The sequence below is a fragment of the Lactuca sativa genome, chromosome 7 (assembly GCF_002870075.4).
Source record: "Lactuca sativa cultivar Salinas chromosome 7, Lsat_Salinas_v11, whole genome shotgun sequence".
Classification (NCBI taxonomy): domain Eukaryota; kingdom Viridiplantae; phylum Streptophyta; class Magnoliopsida; order Asterales; family Asteraceae; genus Lactuca; species Lactuca sativa.
Window position 1 is genome coordinate 79,120,673 of NC_056629.2, and position 23,447 is coordinate 79,144,119.

The 23,447-nt window shown below is 33.7% G+C and overlaps 2 protein-coding genes across 2 annotated transcripts; both read right to left on the reverse strand.

Moving 5' to 3' along the window:
- Positions 1 to 16,478: 16,478 nt before the first annotated feature.
- On the reverse strand, positions 16,479 to 17,022 carry LOC111879514 (histone H4). The gene has a single exon (XM_023875980.3). The coding sequence runs from the start codon at positions 16,954 to 16,956 to the stop codon at positions 16,645 to 16,647; it is 312 nt and encodes a 103-aa protein (XP_023731748.1). The 5' UTR covers positions 16,957 to 17,022; the 3' UTR covers positions 16,479 to 16,644.
- Positions 17,023 to 22,542: 5,520 nt separating this feature from the next.
- On the reverse strand, positions 22,543 to 23,041 carry LOC111879515 (histone H4). Its single transcript, XM_023875981.3, has one exon. The coding sequence runs from the start codon at positions 22,980 to 22,982 to the stop codon at positions 22,671 to 22,673; it is 312 nt and encodes a 103-aa protein (XP_023731749.1). The 5' UTR covers positions 22,983 to 23,041; the 3' UTR covers positions 22,543 to 22,670.
- Positions 23,042 to 23,447: the final 406 nt, after the last annotated feature.

A 23,447-nucleotide genomic window follows, 5' to 3' on the forward strand; every position in this document is an offset into this window, starting at 1 on the left:
ACAAAACTTATACATCACACCTTACAAACATCTTACAAATGCTTTCATACAAACACAGACACTAATATACTTATGATCTCACCAGCGTTAAAGCTGATACTTGTTTTCAAAATAACTTGTATTCTTAGGTCGCCAGTAGACAGGTACAGGTGCCAGGTTTTGAGGAGAAGGAGCTAGTTCAAGACTCCTCATTTATTTTGATGTATATAATTTTTGGTGTCTATATAACTTGACAGAACACACTTGTATCAAACTATATTATAATGCAATGGATGATGTTGTTGCTTGTTTACTACTTTGCATTGTTATGATATTGTACATGACATCCTCCACCCCAGAACGTTTCCGCCGTTCATCGGTTTTGGGGGTGTGACATAAGTTGTATGCCCTACTAGTCCATGTGAAAACTTTGATCATGTCGAATTAAAACCAAATACTTCTACAACTTCCTTAGTATGTATTGTATGTTATGAAATGTTTAGAATGAGTTTATTAGAGTTATAAGCTATGTTTAGGACTTGATGTATATGATTAGTCTTTGATAAATGGTGCAATTATCAATCATAACTGAATAGGAAGTGTTCCAATAATTATTGAAACAAGGTGAAGCATTTAAAATTCTTACTAAACTTAACTAAGTTGCTCTTAATAATACATGTCCCTAAACTTAAGTTGCAAGTGATGATTTCTTCTAAATTCATCTCTACATGCAAAATTGGCACGATGTATTATATACATAATATGTTAATGGATGAAAACACATTTTCAAAGAGTTTTAAAGTGTATTGTTTTAAAAGAGTACATGTATGTTTACTTTTTTGAAAAGTTTGGAAAAGTAAGTGTGTATTTTTTTAAAAGAGTTTAAACATAATCATTGCATGTGTATAGGATGGGTTATGTCTTCAATAAAGTATTGGGAACTAAAGAGTTCTAGACACAATGTCTCATGAAAGTGGTATATGTTTGTTTATGATTAACATTCTATAAAGATCATAATTTAGAGTATGGGCATTCCAAACCCATTACATGGTCTCATATGTAATCTTCATATACCCATATGTTTCCAAAATAAGAGTAGAGAGTAAGGCCTTTCTTTTGGTTTAGTGAGATATGTTAATGTCTTGTTTATACCTTAACTTACCATCAAGTCCCTTAAGAAAAAGACATTTAAGGGGCATTTGTTTGCATAACATTTTTGGAATGAACGGAATCTATAACGGAATTGGAATCAGAAAATAGAATCTGAAAGAATTAGAACATGTTATACATTGTGTTGACATAGAATGAAAAAAAAATATATGTTTAGTTTGTAGATTTTACAAAAGAATTGGATACTAATTATTTAATATGATTGAAATACATTTTTATTTTATATTTTTTAACTTGATATTTTTTTAATAAAAATGATAAAATTTTCATTTAATTGAAAATTTCATTTATTAAACTCTTACGCTTTCAAACCTATATTCTATTGAATTTGCACATTATATATAAAGAAAAATAGATAGTTTTACAAATCATAAACATATAATTGCCCTCATACCTCTCAACCATTTTGAATTCCAAAATCCAATGAACTTACACTGCAACTTCCTCTGGTCTATTGTGCTAAAACCATCAAAACTAATCCGGCTGCTGATCCTCCAAGCAGAACACTTAGTTCACTCCCACCTAGGGCTCATCCTAACAATGTATGTCACCTCATGTGTCGATGCCTGCAACTGGCTCAACCAAATATCCTTCAACATGATTCTCGGTATGAAAAAAAATGGCATATGACAAACCCTCAAATAAAGATAGCCAGACAATCATAAATAAACTCTTATTCTTAGTTGGAGACTTAACTAAACTGAACATAATGTCTCTCACACAATTACATTATCATAAGCATAAATAATAAAAGCATGAAGGAAGCGAATATGATACATACCTGCAACAGCATCAGATGGAACTCGGATCTCCTCGGCCTGCAACTGAAACGCTCAACTCCTCACTACTGGAGCTTATGCCCTGCCCTCGCAGCCATCAGTAATCCTCAATGTAGCTGGAGCAGGTGCCCTCACTAATCCACTCATCAACCTTGGACAATCAGCCTTTCTGTGGCCCACCTGGTTGCACTGAAAACAAATTGGACCCAAACTCTGAGGACAATCCGAGATAAAATGACTTGCCTGGCCGCAACTAAAGGAACCCCTTCCCTTATCACGATAGCTCTTTCGTGATTCCTTCCACACTTGGCACAACGGCCCCGGCCTTGATGGCCTCTTGATCGCGAATCATGAGTCTTGGGCCTCTTCACCTGGACCACTGCGATTTGATCCTGCTCCGTCCCACGCCTCGTCCGAAGCTTCAACTCAATCTCCTGTTCTCAAGCTCTAGCAATCATATAATCCAAAGTCTTGCAGCTTGACCGGCTCACAAACTCTCGAATATCAACCTACATCATATCATGGTACCTCGTCTTCTTTATCTCCTCATATGTAACGTACTGCATAACCAGTAAAGCATATCCCTGAACTTGGCGGTGATCTATGCCGATGTCTTTATCGTTTGGAGAAGGTCTTGAAATTCCCTTGCTAACTGTTGCACGTCAATAGTTGGTACAAACTCAACCGTGAACCTCGTCATAAAACCATCCCACATCATGGATGACACAGTCGCAGCTCCCAGAGATTGTCCGTCCTCCTCCCACCAATCACAGGCTCCATCCCTTAGAAGGCAGGATGCAAATCCCACCTTCGATCCCTTCGGGCTCAAAATAGTCCGTTGAGTATTCTACATGTCAGCATTCCACTGCCTACTCGCAATCGGGTCTTTTTCACGAAGAACTTTGGGGCTCCGCAAGCCTTGAACTCCCGAAAAGAGAGAGTCTATGCCCCAATCTGACCAGCCAAAATCTCTGTACGGAAAGCTCAAAGTTGCTCATCCAGCAGCTCCATAATCCCCTCCTTGATGGTACCAAACATAACATCACAGGAGTTGCATCCAAAATATCGCGAGCAATCTCAGATGTAACAAACTCGCAAATCCTCTCATAAATCGGCTCAGCACCAAAGCCTGAACCTGAACCAAAACCTCCTCCATGAGTGCCCATCACTATACTGAAAAGCAAAAAAATACAAACAATCATAACATAGCTGAAGAATTCCTCATCCTACAGGCTTCCTAGAATCTTGGTGACTTTCATTTATTCGAATACGGATCATGTGCTTTCAGTCGTACGGACCCAATACTACATTTCACACCTATCCACACGTTCCTCAACAATCATCATGAATCCTCTAAGTCACATTCTCAAAATGGTATTCCTAAAACCCGCTATACATCACTCCATTCCCAATAAAGCACTTCCTAGGGGTGTGCAAAGAAACCGCAAAACCGAGTTGATCCGGCCAATCCGAAACCAAAAAAACCAAAACTGAAATAAACTAAAAACGAAAAAACTGTGTACTTACAGTCCGGTTTTGGTTTGGATGTTTAGATAACCGTGGATATCCGAACCGAAACATTATATATATATATATATATATATATATATATATATATATATATATATATATATATATATATATATATATATATAAAGCGAATTTTATATGATATCCATTGTCAAGTTTCAAATTAATAAATTGCAAATTGCAAATACATCCCAGTTGCCTACAAAGTACGCATTAAACACACTAGTCATGAAATTTGGAATCGGAACTCACTTAGACGCGATCACTAAATTATTAGATTCATAAACCATAAAGTATGCATGTATGGTTTTTATATCAACTTTAACATATTTATCTACTTATTTTATTTATAAAATGTATGTTTTGTAGTAAGAATTGATTTTTTTTCCTAATTTATGTGAGTTTTTGATTTTAGGAATAAAATGGTTGAAATGGACTATGTAGTTTTGACTGATTCTTATTTTTTAGAGTTAGCGGGTTCCCGTGAACCGAACCGTGGTTACCCGCCTTCATATGGTTTGGTTCGGTTCGGTTCGGTTCGGGTTTTTAGCAATACGGTTCAATTTCGATTAGTGCACGTAAGGTACCCGTCCTGTGGTCACAGTTCACAATTTTATTAGTATCTGAGTCGAACCACCCCATAAACACCCCTATCACTTCCTAGACGCTCCTAGGATACCGACCTCAGCTGTTGAAAAACTCCTACTAATATCAGCTAATTACTTCATGAATACAATTACATACAACAAAACTCGCATAATCTTCCGAAAAAAAGGCCCAACCGTACAGCATAGACTCAAATGAGAGTTGTGCAATAGGGCCAAATAAATCATCCTAGAATTATTTAACTTGTGCAGCATGTAACTTAATATATTCATTTAATAGTTAGCTCACATCAATATGGGTCCCACAAAGCACAAAGCAGGCAGCATTCTGGCCGTCACACTCTATAGGCCACAAAACATAAAAGGCATCCTCCAACTCACTTGCTTTTGCGATGCTAGGAACTTCTACCAATATTATGGTTGCCTTATGCATGCAAATTATACACAATATGGGATCAAATAGAGTGTCGATTAAATGGTTCTACCTTAAGCCCACAACCAGATGAGGAATAGGAAATATGGCTAAATCAGTCATTTTAGGGCTATATGATGCTAACAGTATACAATTTTTAAAACATACACTTAGCATATAATTCCACCAACATAGATCCCAAATAAAGCATAACATACAATTCCTCCTAGGCTACAAGGCATCATAAATCAAGTCATTCTATCATTATCCTTAGCCTTATCCTAGCATGCAAACATTCCATAACATATAACATATCAACATGTATTGGTATTCTGGGAATCACTTAATTGAGCTCAACTGATTGCACGCATCGCACCCCTTTCTTTGTAAAAGTCTTTTTAGAAAATTTTATTTTCTTTCGAAAAGATTACCAATTCCTCAATTTGAGTTCAAACACACCCGAGAGTGTGCCTGAATCCTTCAAACCAAGGCTCTGATACCAACTTGTAACGTCCCAAATAACATTGCGAAATAATTAATTGTTCCAAGCCAATCATAGTATAAATATTCTCAACATCATAGTGAATCCAAATAACATTGCAAAATAAAATCAAGGGGATGTTGTGCGATCATGTCGTTCTCTTCCCTTTGGAACTAGAAGTATCTAAAAATGTTTAAACCACAAATCGTAAGCATAAAGCTTAGTGAGTTCCCCAAAATACTACATACCTTACAAAAGGGCCCAGCCCAATGTGCATACCAATGGGCCCATTCCAACATGCAAATGGGCCTAGCCTAATGTAAAATCTAATGGGACTAGCCCAACACATCAATGGGCCTAGCCCAACATACAAATACAAGAGTCATAAAGATAGCAAGCTGATAGTTTCATTTTATTTACTTTGTTTTATCGTTTATTTTAGCATATTTCATTCATAATTTAGTTAATTTCCATGCATATTTTCCTTTTTGTTATTTTATGACTATTTCGGGTACTTTCTAGTGTCATGAGCATAATTGCAAATTTTAAGGAGACTAGCGGAGCAAGATCTTTAGGATGCGATTGGACTTGGAAGAAAACAAGGATTTTGGGCTTGATGGCTTGTGGAGATGATGAGCGGGCTTGATGATTATTTGAAGGCTTGGAGAAAATGAACTTTCAATTTGCAAGAAACAGAAGAATATTCGAGCCTGTGGAGATTATTAATCGGGCGAGTTCACGAGTTATGGGTGATTTGGAGAAGCCAAATTGGGCTTAAAATGAAGAAAACTAAAAGAAAAATGAGCTAGAAGCTAATTGGACTCAAACTGGGCTAGTAGACTAAGTTGTGGAGGCCCAAAACTACAAGAATCCCACAATCAGGGACCACCCGTGCACAACTGCGTGGCAGCGCACGACACTGCAGGGGTAATTTCGGAATTTCATTCGGAAGGCTATTTGTGGAAGGTTGGTGTGCATCTTTTGCACACTCTTGCACATCTGAATTTAGAGCACTTTCTCGGGAGAATTTGAAGACTTTGAAGGCCAAGAACACTTGAAGAACATCACCTTTTCATCTCTAAATCTTGCTACATGTTTGGTACATTTTACTTTAGCTTTAGTTTCTTGAGTTTATCCATGTTAGGCTAAACTAAACTTGGTTGACTTTGGTGAAATCTTTTGAATGTTTGTTGAATGTTGAGGACTCCATGAACTTGTTCTTGAATTCTTATGAGAATGTTTTGTGTTTTAACATCCTATCACTACTTGTATGTTTTTATTCATGAATTTAAATGTGTTTGTGATGATTAGTTTGCTAATTTCTTGATTAAATAAAGGATCCTCAAATTAGCAAGAAATAAATAATTTTTGTGTGGTTTTACTTCACACAATCATAAAAACATTTTCTCCAACATGGTAGTGAAAGCCTCTGACTCCTCTTGGATTTGGTGACTTTTTGGTTCTTAATGCTAGTTAACTTTCACTAATTACATGCTTAATGGAAATTATGACTTTGACTAAGGAAATTGTTATGAGCTTTCTCTAACCATTTTAACAACTAAGAAAAATCTAGGCAATCTCAAGCTTCTTGGATTACTATATCCAAATTAAAGATTTAAAACAAGTATTATTTCACAATTGGATTCTAATGATATGTTTATCAAATGTTCAAGTGAGGAAACCTTAAGTCAACCATCTTGCTCTTATTGATTTTACATAAAACCCTTGTTTTTGTTGAAATTGTTTATTTAAGTCTTATTTTAATTCTAGTTTTATTTCAAGTATTTCAAAAAGACCAAACCCCCATTTTTACTTTTATTGTCATTTTACAAGTATTTTTACAAAAAGATTTTCATAGAGTTATAAAATTGAACCAATCTCTACGGATTCGACCCCTTTACCACTATACACTATTTTAGCATAAAAGATTTAGGGTTATTTATTTTGTTGGCCTCGACAAACACCACAAGCATCCTACACAATATAGTGAGAAGACTCTCCTAACTCACGAAGTCAGCTAAACCACCACTCAAAGCCATGAAATAAGTGCTACAACACACCTATCAAATCATACCATGTCCAAAATTAGTCTATACACTAAATACAACAATCTTGACCAAAATTCAACCCAGGTCAACGAGTCAAAGTCAACGGTCCAAATTCAAACAATCAAAAACACTTCAGCGAGTTACCATGTCATGGCCTCCCATTGGCCACATCGTGGTAGCAAGATGATAAAATAGTCAGGACTCACTCTAGTCGCCATGTTGTGGCGGCAAGGTGTCACGTCGTGGGAACTAGATCTTCAGCAGTGTAAGGCATTAAGATGCTTCCAACCACACCTAGGGCTCCAAAGCTCAAATCTGCTTCTTCCTAAGGTCTTGAAGGATAAAGTTTCCAACTTTATCCCTGAGGATATCCCCATACACCAAGATCTCAAAACCTAGGTCCTAATGGCAACTTAAGGTATGACTCAACCATTAAGCACTTAATCATAAAAGGCATTTCCCTAAAATTTATAGAAGGGTTTCCTACAACTAAAGGGCCATAAAATTCACAGCTTTATTGACATGCAAGTCTAATGCATGTCTCCTCCATTTTTAGGTCAAAACATGGGAGAAATGAGCTTAATATTTTACATGGGATCAAATACTCCAAGATACTCCAGATCTACAACATATGACCTCAAAGAGACCTGATGGATCCATAAGTTGCCAACTTTATGGAATCCACTCCTTCAAACATTCACAATCATGAAGAAAAGGGACAAGAATCTAGATCTAGAAGCTTATCACCAGAAAGCTAGGACCTTGAACACTTACAAAGGTCCAGAGAATGCACAAAATAAGGATGATGAGGCTAGCTTGTTGGATTAACACACTAGAACACTTTCTTCTTGGTGTTCAAGCCATCAAAATTAACAAAATGAGCCAAGAATCACCAAGAGGGATTAGAGTTAGGGTTTCTAGGATTGGGAGTGATGGAGGCTGAGAAAGATGAGCTAGAATGGGACTTAAGGTATTTATATACGAGAGAAACCCTAAAAATACCGGGTTTTGGGTTGCATCGGTTGTCACGTCGTGGTCATCCTTCTTAGCATCGTGAAGCCCACCAAAATGCACTTTCCATAATAACCTTGCCACGTTGTGGACTTTCATGCGCCACGTCATGGCATGGAGTTTTTTTTCAAAACTCCATCTTTGATTCCGCTAAGATTCAAGCTACACCAATCTGGAAAACGGGTGTTAAAACTACAACTCAAAAGTTTTATAACCTATAATACTTATGATCATTAATTGGTTGAAGTAGTAATATATATATATATATATATATATATATATATATATATATATATATATAGTTAATGAATGTAGATTATGTTGTTAGGATTTTCAATTTGTTTTGTTTGGTTGATGATGAATATGGTTTATATATTTCTATGTAGTGTCTAAAGTTTTTGAATATTGAAAGGTTAATAAGTATTTAAGTTTTATTTTTCAGTTTATTATTTTTCTTTCATGTTGATGCTTTTCAAGCTTCTTAAGTTTTTATTACAATTATATCAACTTTATGAATTTACATATGTGTTTTCAAAGGGTTGACTAATAATTCAATATAAAAGTTGATATTATTAAGAAAACTAAAAACTAATTATCATGTTCTAATTGTCATATTGGATATGATTTTCCACTTTTATTTTTATTTTATTACAAGTAGTTAAAATATAATTCACATTAAATGAATTATTAAACTTTATGAATTAAAATTTTTGTGAAATAAAATATTTATTGTAAGTCATATTAGCTATGCATATGTACCTAATGAAATTCGTAAAAAATATTTTAGCCGGCATTAGTGCCTTAGACCCACTAAACATAGTGAGGGAACTCACCTCAACTGTTGTACCACACGACTAGATCTTTGGTTGTTGTCCGACGAATCCCCGAGCTATCAATACCAAAAAGCATCCAATTCATAATTGGATTCCAATCCATAATTAGGGTAAAAAGATCATTCTACGCCTTGCTTTGATTGGCCCAAGACTAAGGCCCAAATCCATTATGCTCACTAAGGCCCAACAAGTACCAACTAATGGACCCTAAGTCCTAAAAGCTCCAAGGGCAACCCTAATGTGGTTAAATGACCAAAATGCCCTTCCGAGTCTAAATAGTTGACCAAGGTCCATTTAGTCCAAAAGTCAACGGTCAGATTTGGTCAAAGGTCAGCAATGTTCAACAGTCTGAGTACGCCTCGTGTACTCAATAGTACACCGGCGTACAGCTAAACGGAAATCGAGGACTTCATTGAGTATGTGTCGCGTACTCAGGAGTACGCCCCGCATACCCTGGCTAGACCAACATCTTAAATAGTGACTTAATCCTTTAAGCTTCTACGTCAACCAGATCTAGGCCTTAAATTGTGTCCCCAACCATAAAGTTTCCAACTTTATGGTTTTGCATGGCCATAAAGAACTTTTACACCAAAACTCTAGCTTCTTAATCCCCAAAGATGCAATAACTCATGCTTGAAAGATAACTAACGTCCAAGGCTCCATTTTTATGATTCTAGACTCATTAATACACCAGAATGGATAGTCTAAGGGCCTGGAGTAACGCCTACTCTCCAAGACCTAAATTTGGGGACTAAGGAAACATAAACCATAACATAAGGAGAATAAGCATTCAAAGGCCAAGATTGAGACTTTATACCTTTTTGCAACTGAGTAACGTGCCAAACCTCTGGATTTATAAGCTCAAGCTCCAACAAAGCTTCGTCACCAACTCCTTCTTCTATCAAAAGCACTAAACTACCAAAAATTCACTTCAAAAGGTGAAGAACACACTAATATTTTATATGGTTCGATATTGGTTTTTCTGGACAATAGGGGCTGATAGGGGGGCTAACACTTGAAACTTAATGACATCATATAGGGCTTGAACACTAAAAATTGGGGTTTTGGGTCTGATCATGTAGGTCGCGCGTACTTCCATGTACGCCTACGAGCATGCCTCTGCGTCCCTTTTGAACCAACTATGCCCAACGTACACAAGGCTTTACGCCCAGCGTACAACCTCGACTAAGCCCACATGTCAAGTCTAAAACTACCAAAGCCCAAAACAAAACAAAGATAATTTAACCAATTAATAAATAATATCTTATAGATTTTCAGATGTTACATATATATATATATATATATATATATATATATATATATATATATATATATATTACTTGGTTTTAATATTCTTTTAGTACAATCTTTGTGTATTAGTGTTGAATCGTTAATATAAATTAAATCAAATACATGTTATTGATCATATACTATATAGAGTGGTATGGATAATATTTAATTAATTATGTTATATATGATTGTTTATTTCTTTTGTTTCGAAGAAATAATTAATTAAAACTTATGTATATGTCATATTTTTCATGTAATTATATTTAGATATTAAAATCTTTTATCTTAACATACTATATTAATTATGCGCAACGTGTGGGTGTACGCCTAGTGGACTATAATAGTTGACTTTCATTACCACTCGTTAGACCTATCAAATGGAATAAGTGTTGATATCTTGACTGGATACATAGCTTGGTGTGTGTATTATTTCTAGGGTTAGACATCAAATAGGAATAAGGCTAAACGGTGTAGATCGGCGACGATGGTGCATATCGGCGGTTTACGGTGTAGATCGATAAAGCATATGGTTGATGGTGTAGATCGGTGGCCTTTAAGTCCATACTGACGATGTTTGAAGGTTTCTAGATAATGTAGAATACAGATCGGCGGCGTATAGAGGTATTCATAAGGCTTATAGTACAGAGTGACGATGCATGGAGGTTTCAAGCGGTATAGGTTGTTTTCGGTGCATATGATCTGGTGGCATCCAGTGGTTTCATAGGTTCTAGAGTAAATACCAACGACGTAAAAAGGTTTCAGGCGGTGTACGGTTGTTTCTGGCATCTGGGGTCCGATGATCTGTCGGTGTCCAACAACTGTGTTTGGTGGTCCAGTGTTGGTCGATGTGGTTTGGGGTACTTTGTGTGTTTGGCCCCTAACTTATTTTCTTTTAACTCGGACGGTCTCTACTATATAATTTTGTTGTGTCGTCGATTAATCCCTAACATACATAAAAAGACTATAATGTGCTTACCTTTTTTTTTATTTGTATATTTCTTCCATTTTTAATTTATATTTATCATACATACTTATAAAGCTAGCATTTTTTCTTGAATCTTATGCATTTGAAACCCCCATTCTTTTTTCCTCTCACCACATTCATTTGAAACTCCCATGACTTTTCAATTTCCTTATAATAATAATTATAATTTGGTAATTAGGTTAAATAAATATCAAATCTAAAGTGTATTCATATATAAACTAAATTTAAATATTAAAATAATATCTTTAACTTTACTTATAAAATTATGTTTTTTAACTTTTAACATATTATACTTAATTTATTAGTTTTAATATATTGTTGGATGTAAACCATTATCATTTTAAAGGTATAATTTTTGAATAATTTTTATAAAATACTTAAATTATTAATTAAAATATAACATTATAGGCTCAACTTAAATATAAATTTTATTTAACTTAAACAACCCAAAGATTATTTTATAAATAGTTAAAAGTGATAAATTGTAGTGTCTTTCTAATAATGATTGTAAGTTGGTTAATAAGTTTAAATAAATATCAAACCTAAAGTGTAATCATAAATAGACTAAATTTCAATTTTAAAATAATATCTTTACTTCTATTTATAAAGTTATGTCTTTAAATTTTAACATATTATACTTAATTTATTAGATTTAAAATGTTGTTGCATGTAAACCATTATCAGTTAAAAGCTACAATTTTTGAACAGTTTTGACAAAATACTTAAATTGTTAATTTAAATATAACATTACAGTGTCAACTTAAATATAAATTTCAGTTCCACTAAAAAACCAAATAATATTTTGTAAATAGTTAACAGTGGTAAATTATAGTGATAAATGCAAAAACTAAATTGTACTATCAGTTTAACTAAAATATTTCCTAAATATATTTATATAATCGTTAAAAATTTTCAAATAAGTAGCTTAAAATAACTTATAATAACAATAGTTAAAAATAACTCTATATAAATGATTATATTGTTACCTTTAAAATCAAAAAAATAATGTTTGATGTTTTAAATAATTATAAAGATAGAAATTAAAACATTAAGCAAATAAAATTTTAAAAATTAGTTAAAAATAACAACTATAAATAATATTAAACCATATATAATATTTAATTTTATTGATGTGTAACTCGCGAGTAGAAGTCATTCAAATGATTGAGATTATGACGTTATAATAGATTTATATCTTATCATATAATTAAAAATAATCAATATATTATATCAAATTAATATACGAATTATTATATCAAATTTAACAACAACGTTATTCTTATATTTAAAAATATATATATTTGTAAAAACTTCAACTATATAGGTGTTTCTGCGCATTACAATGTCAACTAAAATATAAATTTCAATTCCATTTAAAAAAACTAAAGAATATTTTGTAAATAGTTAAAAGTGATAAACTGTAGTGATAAAAGCAAACACTAAATTGTAATTTCAATTTAACTAAAGTATTTCTTAAATATATTTTTATAATCGTTAAAAGTTTCCAAATAAGTAGCTTAAAATAACTTACAATAACAATAGTTAAAAAAAACTTTTTATAAATGATTATATTGTTAACTTTAAAATAAAAAACAATGTTTGATGTTTTAAATAATTATAATGATAGAAATTAAAACATTAAGCAATTAAATTTTAAAAAATTAATTAACAATAAAAACAACTATATATAACATCAAATCATATATTATATTTAATTTTATTCATATGTAACTCGCGGGTAGAAGTCATTCAAACGATTGAGATTATGAAGTTATAATAAATGCATATATTATCATATAATTGAAAATAATCAATATATTATATCAATTTTGTATATACAAATTATTATATCAAATTTAATAACAACGTTATTGTTATATTTAAAAAATCATATATTTGTAAAGACTTCAACTATATAGGTATTTCTCCGCAATGCGCAGGCATTCTTCTAGTTTGTTTATAAGTTGGCCCATTAATCCCTTCCATTATTCGATGTGTTTAGTTCATGTGTTTCCAAAGTAACCTCGTATGTGTCAACGAATCACCACCGAAGTAAATCGTCACCATCTTTGCCATCGAAAAAATACACCACCGAACCTATTCAGACCAGAAATGCATTCAAAACATAAATCCATTCAAACCAAAAAGTCAAATCCAAAAATCCTAACTATAGATCAAACCACAAATCCATATGAAAAATAAAGAAATAATGTTTATGTCTATCTATGTGGATGTGATTTCGAATGTGGCAGAGGAGTAGATATGCAAAAATGGTGCAAATCGACGGCGATGGTGCAGATCAGCGGTTAATGGTGTGGATCGATGGAGAAGATGGTTAATGGTGCATATCAGCAACTTTGAAGCGGTGTATGGTTGTTTTCAGCATATGGGCGATGATCCGACGATGTTCGATGGTCCATGTCGTTCTTCAAAGAGATATAGATAGAGATTACAACTATCATATAACTTTTTCTTGTTATTGGGTATAGGTGGGGGTGAATGTGGGCTAGGGGGTGGGGCTTATTTAATTCATTTTATTGTTTAAATAAATATATAAATAACAATTTAATTAAAATAAGAAAATGTAATATAGTTTTTTATATGAAGGAAAGACTAGAGACACAACAAAAACATATAGGGAAAATGACTTATAGTGGTAACTATATTTTAAAATTTTTCAAAAAACACCATTTAAGTTTGGTAAGATCAAAAAGTACCATCAAAATAAAGACTTTGTAAAAAAAACACCAACGAACTACATAAATTGTTTAATTTTTACATTATTATAACCGACAATTACCGATAAAAAATAATTAAAGGAAAAAAGAACAAGAGGAAATGACTCAAAAGCATAATTATGTTACAAAATCATTCAAAAACATCCAAGTTTGGTATGTTGAAAAAACACCATCCAAGTAAGTTTTTGTACAAAAGACACCAACAAACTATATGTTTTGTTCAAATATTAACCACTAGTAACCTACTCTTATAGGTTAAAGGATGACTTGACCTAACTATTATGACATGACATAATAATTAGTGACAAGACATTAATTGATAAATTCCTCCTCTATAAATCGATTTAGAGCTTCTTTATTAACAAATAACTACTTCTTCTCCTCTAATTGTTCTTCTTCTAAATTGATGATCTCCAACTCAATCTCACACATTTTAAAGATACATAAGATATTTGATGATACAAACCCTTGTGGTTGTGGTCATCCTTCTCGAATTTGCACATCTATCACGAAGATTGATCATGTCAAAAACTTTGGGTTTGTCCCAATCGAATGGTAACTTTAACCAAAAATCTTTATCATGTCTTTCTCTTATATATTTGTTTGGTTATGTGATTCTATTTTTTTTTTTTTTGAATATATATGTGTAAGCTTTTTTTTTATAGGTAGTATAACAATTTTGAGCAATACATTTTTCTGAATATGTATGCCAATTTTTAATGTGATTACAATAGTATATTGATAAATATGTGTCAATTTTGCAGTGTGCTAAAATCTACTTGTTGTTTGCATCTCGCCTAGCTACAGGTCATGACTACACTAGAATGGATTGCAAACTATTATGCATCAATCTCATTCCATGAGCAACTTATTGACATTTATCCCCTTGTTTTCATAAATTTCAATCGTCTGTTTATGAAAAAACTCTAAATCGATTTTTAAAGGAGAAATGTATTAACTAATGTCATGTCACTAATTATTATGTCATGTCACCAATAATTAAGCCAAGTCGTCCTTTAACCTACAAGAGTTGGTTACTAGTGGGTAACCTTTGAAAAAAAATATTTTTTGTTGGTATTTTCTGTACAAAAACCCTAGTTAGATGGTGTTTTTTGAATTGACCAAACTTCAATGGAGTTTTTTGAACGGTTTTAAGAAATAACTACCCTCTTCAGTCATTTCCTTTTTTTTCCTTTAATTATTTTTTACCAGTAACTATCAGTTACCATAAGATGAAATTTGAGCAAAGTATGTGGTTCGTTGGTGTTTTTGTATAAAGACTTTACTTGGATGGTGTTTTTTTACCACACCAAACTTAAATGGTTATTTTTGAACGATTTTGAAATATAGATACAACACATTTTCCCAAACATAAAATAAGGACCTTTTTTAACTAAAAAAATAAGTTAAGGACCAAACACATTAATTACCCAAAATCCCATAAACCATTCATTTAATTTACTCTTAATGTCTTTTGACAAATTCGCCAATGTCACGGTTTTACCCCTTATAGGGCCAATGTCATCATCATTTTCTGTTGTTGCTCCCAACCTCAATAGATTTCTGATTGGCATTGTATTTAAACTTAGCTACAAATATATGGACTAATGGCCGGTCAACGAACTTTCAAACAGTTGGGACCATTTTACCCCCAAATTGGTTGTTCCTGGTGTGGTTTTGGATTGGTTTCATATTTTTCCATCCCCAATGCTACCAAAATTTTTCAAGACAGTGTGTCCAGGTTCCAAGGTACTGACGAAAGAACTCTTTCCACTACTTGACCATTTTACCCCTGTTTGGAATTGTAGGTTCCAAAGCACTCATGAAATAACTTTTTCCACTACTTGACCATTTTACCCCTGTTTGGAATTGTAAGGTGTGGCGTCTTTTTGGTGCCAGAAGCTTCAAGGTTCTTCCAAAGTTCATCCGTTCATCCATCATTCATCCGTATTTTTTAAGACCCGGTGCTATCTGACTTCAAGGTTGCAGGTCGAAGAGTTATCCAATACTTTGACCATTTTACCCTCACGGAATGAGCTTTTATATGTATATAACCCAACAAAATATAAAGTCGAATATGCAAGTAGCAAAACCTGCAACATGGATCAGGATATTGACTGCATACATATATTTGAATGTCTGCCTCAAAATAAAAAATAAAGTGCATTCAAATATAGATCAATACATAACTAAATAAAAATGAAACCGAAATCTCTAGCATATTATATAAAAATGAATGTTTTTATAAGTTGTGGACAGAAAGCTTTCAACATTTTTTCCCATGATGTACTTTTCTTAACATGTAATTAAACAAAATGAAGTAAAAACAAGCAATACAGTAAACAAAATATAGCATTTAGCATGCATCGAGATTCAATGTAGTTAGTAATAGCGAAACCATTTGAGGTTCCAACGAGAGTGAAAGGGGTTTTCACGATTCACAAAATCCATCATTTATTCACAAAATACAATTCAAATTACCTCCAACTTTATTCACAAAATCCAATCTAAATCAACACACATACCACAGGATCATGACAGATTTTATAAGAAATGAAAAAAATTAACTGTCACAACAATTTTGATTTAAGAAGGAAAATGTTGTGAATCTATAAACTAAATACGAAAATAAGCTAAGATCTTGATTAATATTGAATCGATAAGGTTTCGATTGCATTGAATGACATACATAACTAAGCATCAACAAGGTGAACTGAAATCTAAACACTAGAGATCTAAATCGGTGCATAAAAGGCAAGAAATACCTAAACCAAATAAAAACCCTAACCACCGAAACCGTAAAGGGTACGTCCTTGACGTTTCAAAGCATAGACGACATCCATGGCGGTGACAGTCTTCCGGCGAGCATGCTCGGTGTAGGTAACAGCATCACGGATGACATTTTCTAGAAAGATCTTGAGAACACCACGAGTTTCTTCGTAGATCAGACCGCTGATACGCTTAACGCCGCCACGTCTGGCCAAACGACGGATCGCCGGTTTGGTAATTCCCTGGATGTTGTCCCGGAGAACCTTTCGATGACGTTTTGCTCCTCCCTTTCCTAGCCCCTTTCCTCCCTTGCCTCTTCCAGACATGTCTGCAACTCTCTCTGTAGGAACGGATTTGAAAAGTTTTGAATTTGAGATGAGCTGATGATTTTTGATTTGACCCGGGTATTATATATATAGCTGAGGAGAGATTTTTGTGTTTTTGTTGAGTGTATCTTCAGCCGTCAGATTGGGAAGATGGAAGGTTGAGATTCCCACCATGGCAATCCGCGTGGAAGAAAATAGAGTATTTCCATTGGCTAGTTAGTGAACCGATGGATCGTTGGCTTTGAGAGACACGTTTATTAAGTTTTGGGCCTTAGTTATCTATGTTCAATATGAATCATTGGATTAAAAAACAATAATAATCGTTTTCTAATAAAGTACTTACTTGTTTTTTAAGTTTCTATTGAAAAAACAGATATAAGTAAGTTAATAACACAGAAAATAAAACTTTGATAATTTATTTTTCGAATTTCGAATTTGAAAGAAATAACAATAATATGTTAGATTTTTATAACTTTTTATCATACCTTTTTGCTTTTATTAAAAATAATTCATCAAAATTTATTTTTTTGATTTCAAAACTTATTGAATAGTTTAAAAAACACGATTATTACATCTAGAGGCATATTTATTCAGTATTATTTTTTGAACGGCAAATACAAATATATACTAAGCTACTCCTAAATTATTTCACATATATCTATAGTGATACTTGAACCCTCGACCTTAAAGAGAAAATTCAACACCGGATATCGTTGAGCTAGAAGCTCTTTACATTTATTCAGTACTAGTTTACAACCCGTGAGAACCACGGTTGTAAAATTACTTAAACTTTCATATTAAAAAAAAATCAAAATTGTTGATCAATTATTTTAAATAAATTATTATTTAACAGATATTTTTTTAGCTATATAAAATTATAATTATTGATTTAAATAAATAATTGAAGTTATATCACCTTATAATTTGTATTAATTTTATTTTATTTTTTAATCTAATGTTATTATTTTAATATAATTAAAATGAAAAATTTTAAAGTTTAAAATTTAAAATGGAGAATCAATTATTAATTTAATGTAATAAGAGTAAGAAATTTAAAATTTAAACTTTGAAATGGATAATTAATAGGTTAACAAATGACATAATAAATGATAGGCAAAACTTCAAAAATGGTCCCTGTGGTTTTCAAAAATATCAAATTTAGTCCCTAAGTTCAAAAAACCTCACAGATGGTCCCTGTGGTTTCAAAAGTTTTAACAAATGGTCCTTTTCGCTAACTCCGATAATTTTTGACCGTTAAGTGAAGGGTATTTCAGTCATTTCACTACCACAGAGACCATTTATGAAGTTTTGCCTTAATTTTTAAAAAAAAAAAATAAATATAATTATTTAATATTAAAGGGCCTCTCTCTCTCTCTCTCTCTTCCATTTTCTGCTTCAATTGACTGCAACACACTCGTGTCTGAGAAGCTCCATCCGAACGCCCCTGTTGCTACTACTTTTCTGTTGAGAATTATTGTCGGAGACGAGGCAAAAGGACTAAGGAAGGCTCACCGGAAAAAGAATTCATTCCTACCACTTTACCTCCTTAGCTTCATTGGAGCTCAACCCCAAACACCCCACCTCAATCGTTGTTGTTGCAGCTGCTCTGATTCCCTTCCGAATCATTGCTATCGGTGACAAGGAAGAAACCACGATGAGGCTCGTCGGGGAGCAGCCTCGCCACCTCCTCCGGTCGTTCATCGCATCTCCCCCCCCCCCTTCGCACCTTTCCTAATTGGAGTTGCAGGCGCAGCTTACCCGTTCCCCTCGGATCTTCCTTCCTTCCTTCTCCTTCGCAAGTCAATGCTTAAGCAGCCCTTGCTGCTTCGGATCTTATTCCTCCTTCATCAGTCCGATTGAGCACCTGTGACACTCCCTTTGATTGGTGGTTGCAGTTACCTCCCTCCCATGTGTGTTTTGATGTCGGATCGGGAAAAGTAACAGTGAAAGAGGGCTCGTCGGAGATCGACGCCACCCCTCCTCGACGATCAACTGGTGTTTAGGGATTAATCGGTCTTGGCGGTGATTAATCGAGGATTAATCGGGGACCATAGATTATTAATAAAATATTAAAATTAATTAAATATTAATATATCTTAAGAAAAACAAGTACTTCAAAACTAGAAAATAAGAAAAATTGTAATTTGGAAATTTGGAAATACGAAAATATGAACATTTTGGTATAATATTTGAAAATTTTGGAGTAAAAAAAGAAAGTTGGTTTTTTGAATTTTTTTTTTTTTTTACTTTTTTTTTTTTTTTTTTACTTTGTTTTGAGTTTTTTTTTTTTTAACTTTTGTTGACCGATTAATCCTGACAAGGCCGATTAATCCCGCCAAACCCGATTAATCATAAATTTCCGATTAATGCCCTAATCCTCGACGGTTGGAGAACGCCAAGCGATCAATCCACGATTAATCGCCGATTAATCTCGATTTCTACAACCATGCATGGAACTAGTTAAAGCAGGGTATGCTTATAATTGTGTAATTGATGTATATATGGACTATCTTGGTGTTAATGTACATAAATGGATTCTTGAAGAGCAAGCAGAAGTTTGCAATTCTTTAGACCAATTATCTAGTGCAAATGGAGTTCATGAAGAAGTGCAAAAGTCGTATGGATATGGATGATGGAATCGACATGCAGGATTTACATGGTGGTAGGGATGATATCCAAGGTGCAAGGGAGGATTTGCAAGGTGAGCAGGATGATGGCATTCACATGGAAGTGGACACTGAACCCGATGAGTGCATTGCTATGAACAAGACAAAATATGAGGAGATTATGAGTAAGTTGTCCTCAAAGGAGTAAGTCACCCCCACAGTCCACCTCATGAAGAGACATATGATCCACCACAAGAGGATGAGGTAATATCTACTCACCAGGCTATTTACAATGAGAATGCTCATTGGAAAAAGCATAAACATGTATTAGGTATGAGATTTGTGAGTCCTAAACAACTGAAACATATGATGTATAACTATGTTATAGCAAATGGTTATCAATTATGTTACAAAAAAAATGATAGTAGGAGGCTATTAGTGAACTGTTGTTATGGGCAGTGCAAGTTTAGGATACGGGCTTCTTGGATGAGTGAGGAAAAGTCTTTCTAAATTAAGAGTCTCATAAATGAGCATAAATGTGCAAGAAACTTCAAGTTAGGTTCAACTGTGAACTATTCCTGGATAGGTACTCATTACATAACACAATTCTTACCGAAACAAAAGGTTAGTGACATGCTACTTAGGGATAAGGTTAAAGATAAATTTTGTAGAGATGTGAGTATGGGACGATGTAGAAGTGCAAAGAAGTATACAATTGATTTGGTTGAAGTAACACTAGTGGAGCACTATGCCAAGCTGTGGTCATATGGTGAGGAGATTAGAAGATCAAATCCAGGATCAACAGTCAAAATGGATGTCAATTATATGCCATATGGTAAGAATTATTTTATCAAGTTTTAATTGTATTTTGATGGTCTAAAGCAAGGGTAGAGAGGGAGTTGCATAAGGGTTGTAATTTTAGATGGATGTTTCTTAAAGGGGTTATGTACTGGAGAACTAATATGTATTGTAGGTGGAGATTCCAATAACCACATATTCCCGATCGCATGGGCAATTGTCTATGTAGAGAACAAAGAATATTGGAAATGGTTTTTTGGAAAACCTTAGTAATGACCTTCACCTGGATAATGGTTTTGGTATAACATTGATGTCGGATCAACATAAGGTATGTTGTTTACATCACCCAAGCTTACAAAATGCCTGTCACTTAGACAGGTCTTTCATTCATCATTAGAGTTCACTTACAAAATTCCTGTCATATAGAAAGGTCTTTTAAATATATCGCCAAAAAAACAAATATAAAAATATAAAACAAAAAATCTACATAGTAATAAGCTTCTTAACCACCATTGTTTCAAATCCACCCATCACCCAAGCTTAAGAACGAAATGGGCCACAACCACCAGCAACAAGAGCATCCATACCATCATGCCACCCATCGCAACACCAACGACTTTAAACTTCTGATCATGGTCATCTAGCTTGTGCTGGAGACTGATGTGGTCGATTTGGCACACGATATAGTTTGTATGAGCTGCTCCTTCAACCGTTGCAATTTATATTGGTTTTCTGAGATCTTCTGACCACAATCACAGAAGATTGAGTGCAACACATTGTAGTTGATGTCGTCACGAGAATTTAAAGAGTCGGGTGAAGGTGGTGGAGTCGACATTGTTGCTTTTTAAGGGTTCTTCGAGATGATTGTTTGCCTGAATATGGTAAACAAGTTTGAGGGTTGTTTTACTTTAAACCCCACATGGGTGTATCCCCTTTAATTCGAGACGTGTGCTTAGGACTCAATCGAATCAACAGTGTAAGGTTGGTGGGGTGTTGGTGGAAATTAAAGGCAGTAATTACTCTTTGTATGTGTCATCAAGTTAACTCAGTATTGACTCAACGGGTTTACTCACCTTCTTATTTGGTAAGTGATGAAGCGGGTTAACATGCTAAAATGGGTAACATGACTTTTTCAATCGGTAAAACACAAGTATATGCCAATCAAATGCAAAACTAGTCACTAATGACCATTTAAACCATTATATAAAACTTTGTTAGTCTAACCTTATGAAGAATCGAAAAAAAATCCCAACAGTTAGCTCGTTCTTTGACTCCTCTCTAGCAAATTAGTCGTATTGTTAATGATGTAGACAACAAAAAACGAATAACAATTGTAACTAACGCAAGCAAAATGATCATATATAATTGTGATAATTCATGTAAAGGCAATTAAATATTAAATATAAAATTTATTAAAGAATAAAATACAAAAAAATCCAGATATCGGATATCTGAAAATCTATAAAATCATTATCCAAATCCGAACCTGAAAAACCACATATCTGAATTCCGGATAATTTTAAATCAAATATTCGGATTCAGTTACTTTTGAACACCTTTACCTTAAAACATCGTTAATTCCTTCCTCCCTCGATATCACATATAAGATATCAAATGTTCTTAGCCTTTTGTTTTTACTAATCTTTTTTACTCTTTTAACGAAGATAAATGTCAAAATCATATAAGATTAAACAAGAAAATTAATAGATTTATATTCCATTATTTAAAATAAGTATATAATATATATAAACAAAAAATAAAATATATTTAATTTTTCAAAAAAAAAATTATTATGTCGTAGCACAAAAACAATAAATAACTGTCCAAGTTAACGCCCTTAATTTTAATCAATCTGTTATTTTTTATATAAAATAACTATTTTAGGTTTAAACATGGTCAAACAATCCCAAAAAAAGAAATTAAATAGATGATTTCGATTACTTTTTATGCATTTGGAAATCGAGATAAAGCTCGATTTAATTAATTTGTCAATGTAAAAAAACGTTAAGCGTCGTTTCCAAAATGTCCACTTTTTCCCCCATAATCAGATTAGACTTTCCTCTTCTACAATCCCTTCCCACTTCTGTAACTCGGAAAATCGACGCACTTTTGTAACAAATTAAAACATAATTCACTCATTGAACAATTAAATTAAATCTCAAAAAAAAAAAAGTACTCTAAATTTTAATAAACCGATCATTGCATTACGAGAAATAAGTCAATGATACATAGCCTATCACTATTACCACGTTAACAAACAATGTAGATCTGGAAACTGAAATAGCAATGAAAACACATATCACTACGACCTTAACCTCCAAATCCATAAAGAGTACGTCCCTGCCGTTTCAAAGCATAAACCACATCCATGGCGGTGACAGTTTTCCGGCGAGCGTGCTCGGTGTAAGTCACGGCGTCACGGATGACATTCTCTAGAAAGATCTTAAGCACACCACGTGTTTCTTCATAGATAAGCCCACTGATACGCTTAACTCCACCTCTCCTCGCCAATCGTCGAATCGCCGGCTTCGTGATACCTTGGATGTTGTCTCGGAGAACTTTCCGGTGACGCTTTGCTCCGCCCTTTCCCAATCCCTTTCCTCCCTTTCCTCTTCCTGACATTTTTTTCTCTGGTTTTTACTTTTTCACTCTGAAACAATTTGAAGTGGATGATGTTTTGAAATGGTGGCAGCGGAAGTGTGTACATATATGTTGGCGAATTGTGAGATGTGTGTTGTCAGCCGTTGGATGATGGGAGGGGTTGAAGGCGGGATGCCGTACGATTTCGATCCGTGTGATGAGTGAATCGGTGCTCTGATTGGTTAGTTGACTGAGGGCACGGATTCGATGTTTTATTGCTTGTGAGGGACACGTGAGTGGAAAGAATGAAAATGGTTTTTTCTGCTAGCGATTTTATTTTTGGGTTAATTTAACGAAATAACAACCAAGGTTGTAAAATTTTCGTTTGGACATAATTCTTTTTACTAACTATATTTGCATAGAAATTTCACTTTTGAAAAATAATTTGGGTTATTAAATAGAACAATAACCAAAATAATATCTTATTTTGGGTTAATTTAACGACAT

What these genes read in the sequence shown, in the direction of transcription:
- LOC111879514 (XM_023875980.3), bottom strand. Translation starts at nt 16,956, where the DNA reads ATGTCTGGAAGAGGCAAGGGAGGAAAGGGGCTAGGAAAGGGAGGAGCA.
- LOC111879515 (XM_023875981.3), bottom strand. Translation starts at nt 22,982, where the DNA reads ATGTCAGGAAGAGGAAAGGGAGGAAAGGGATTGGGAAAGGGCGGAGCA.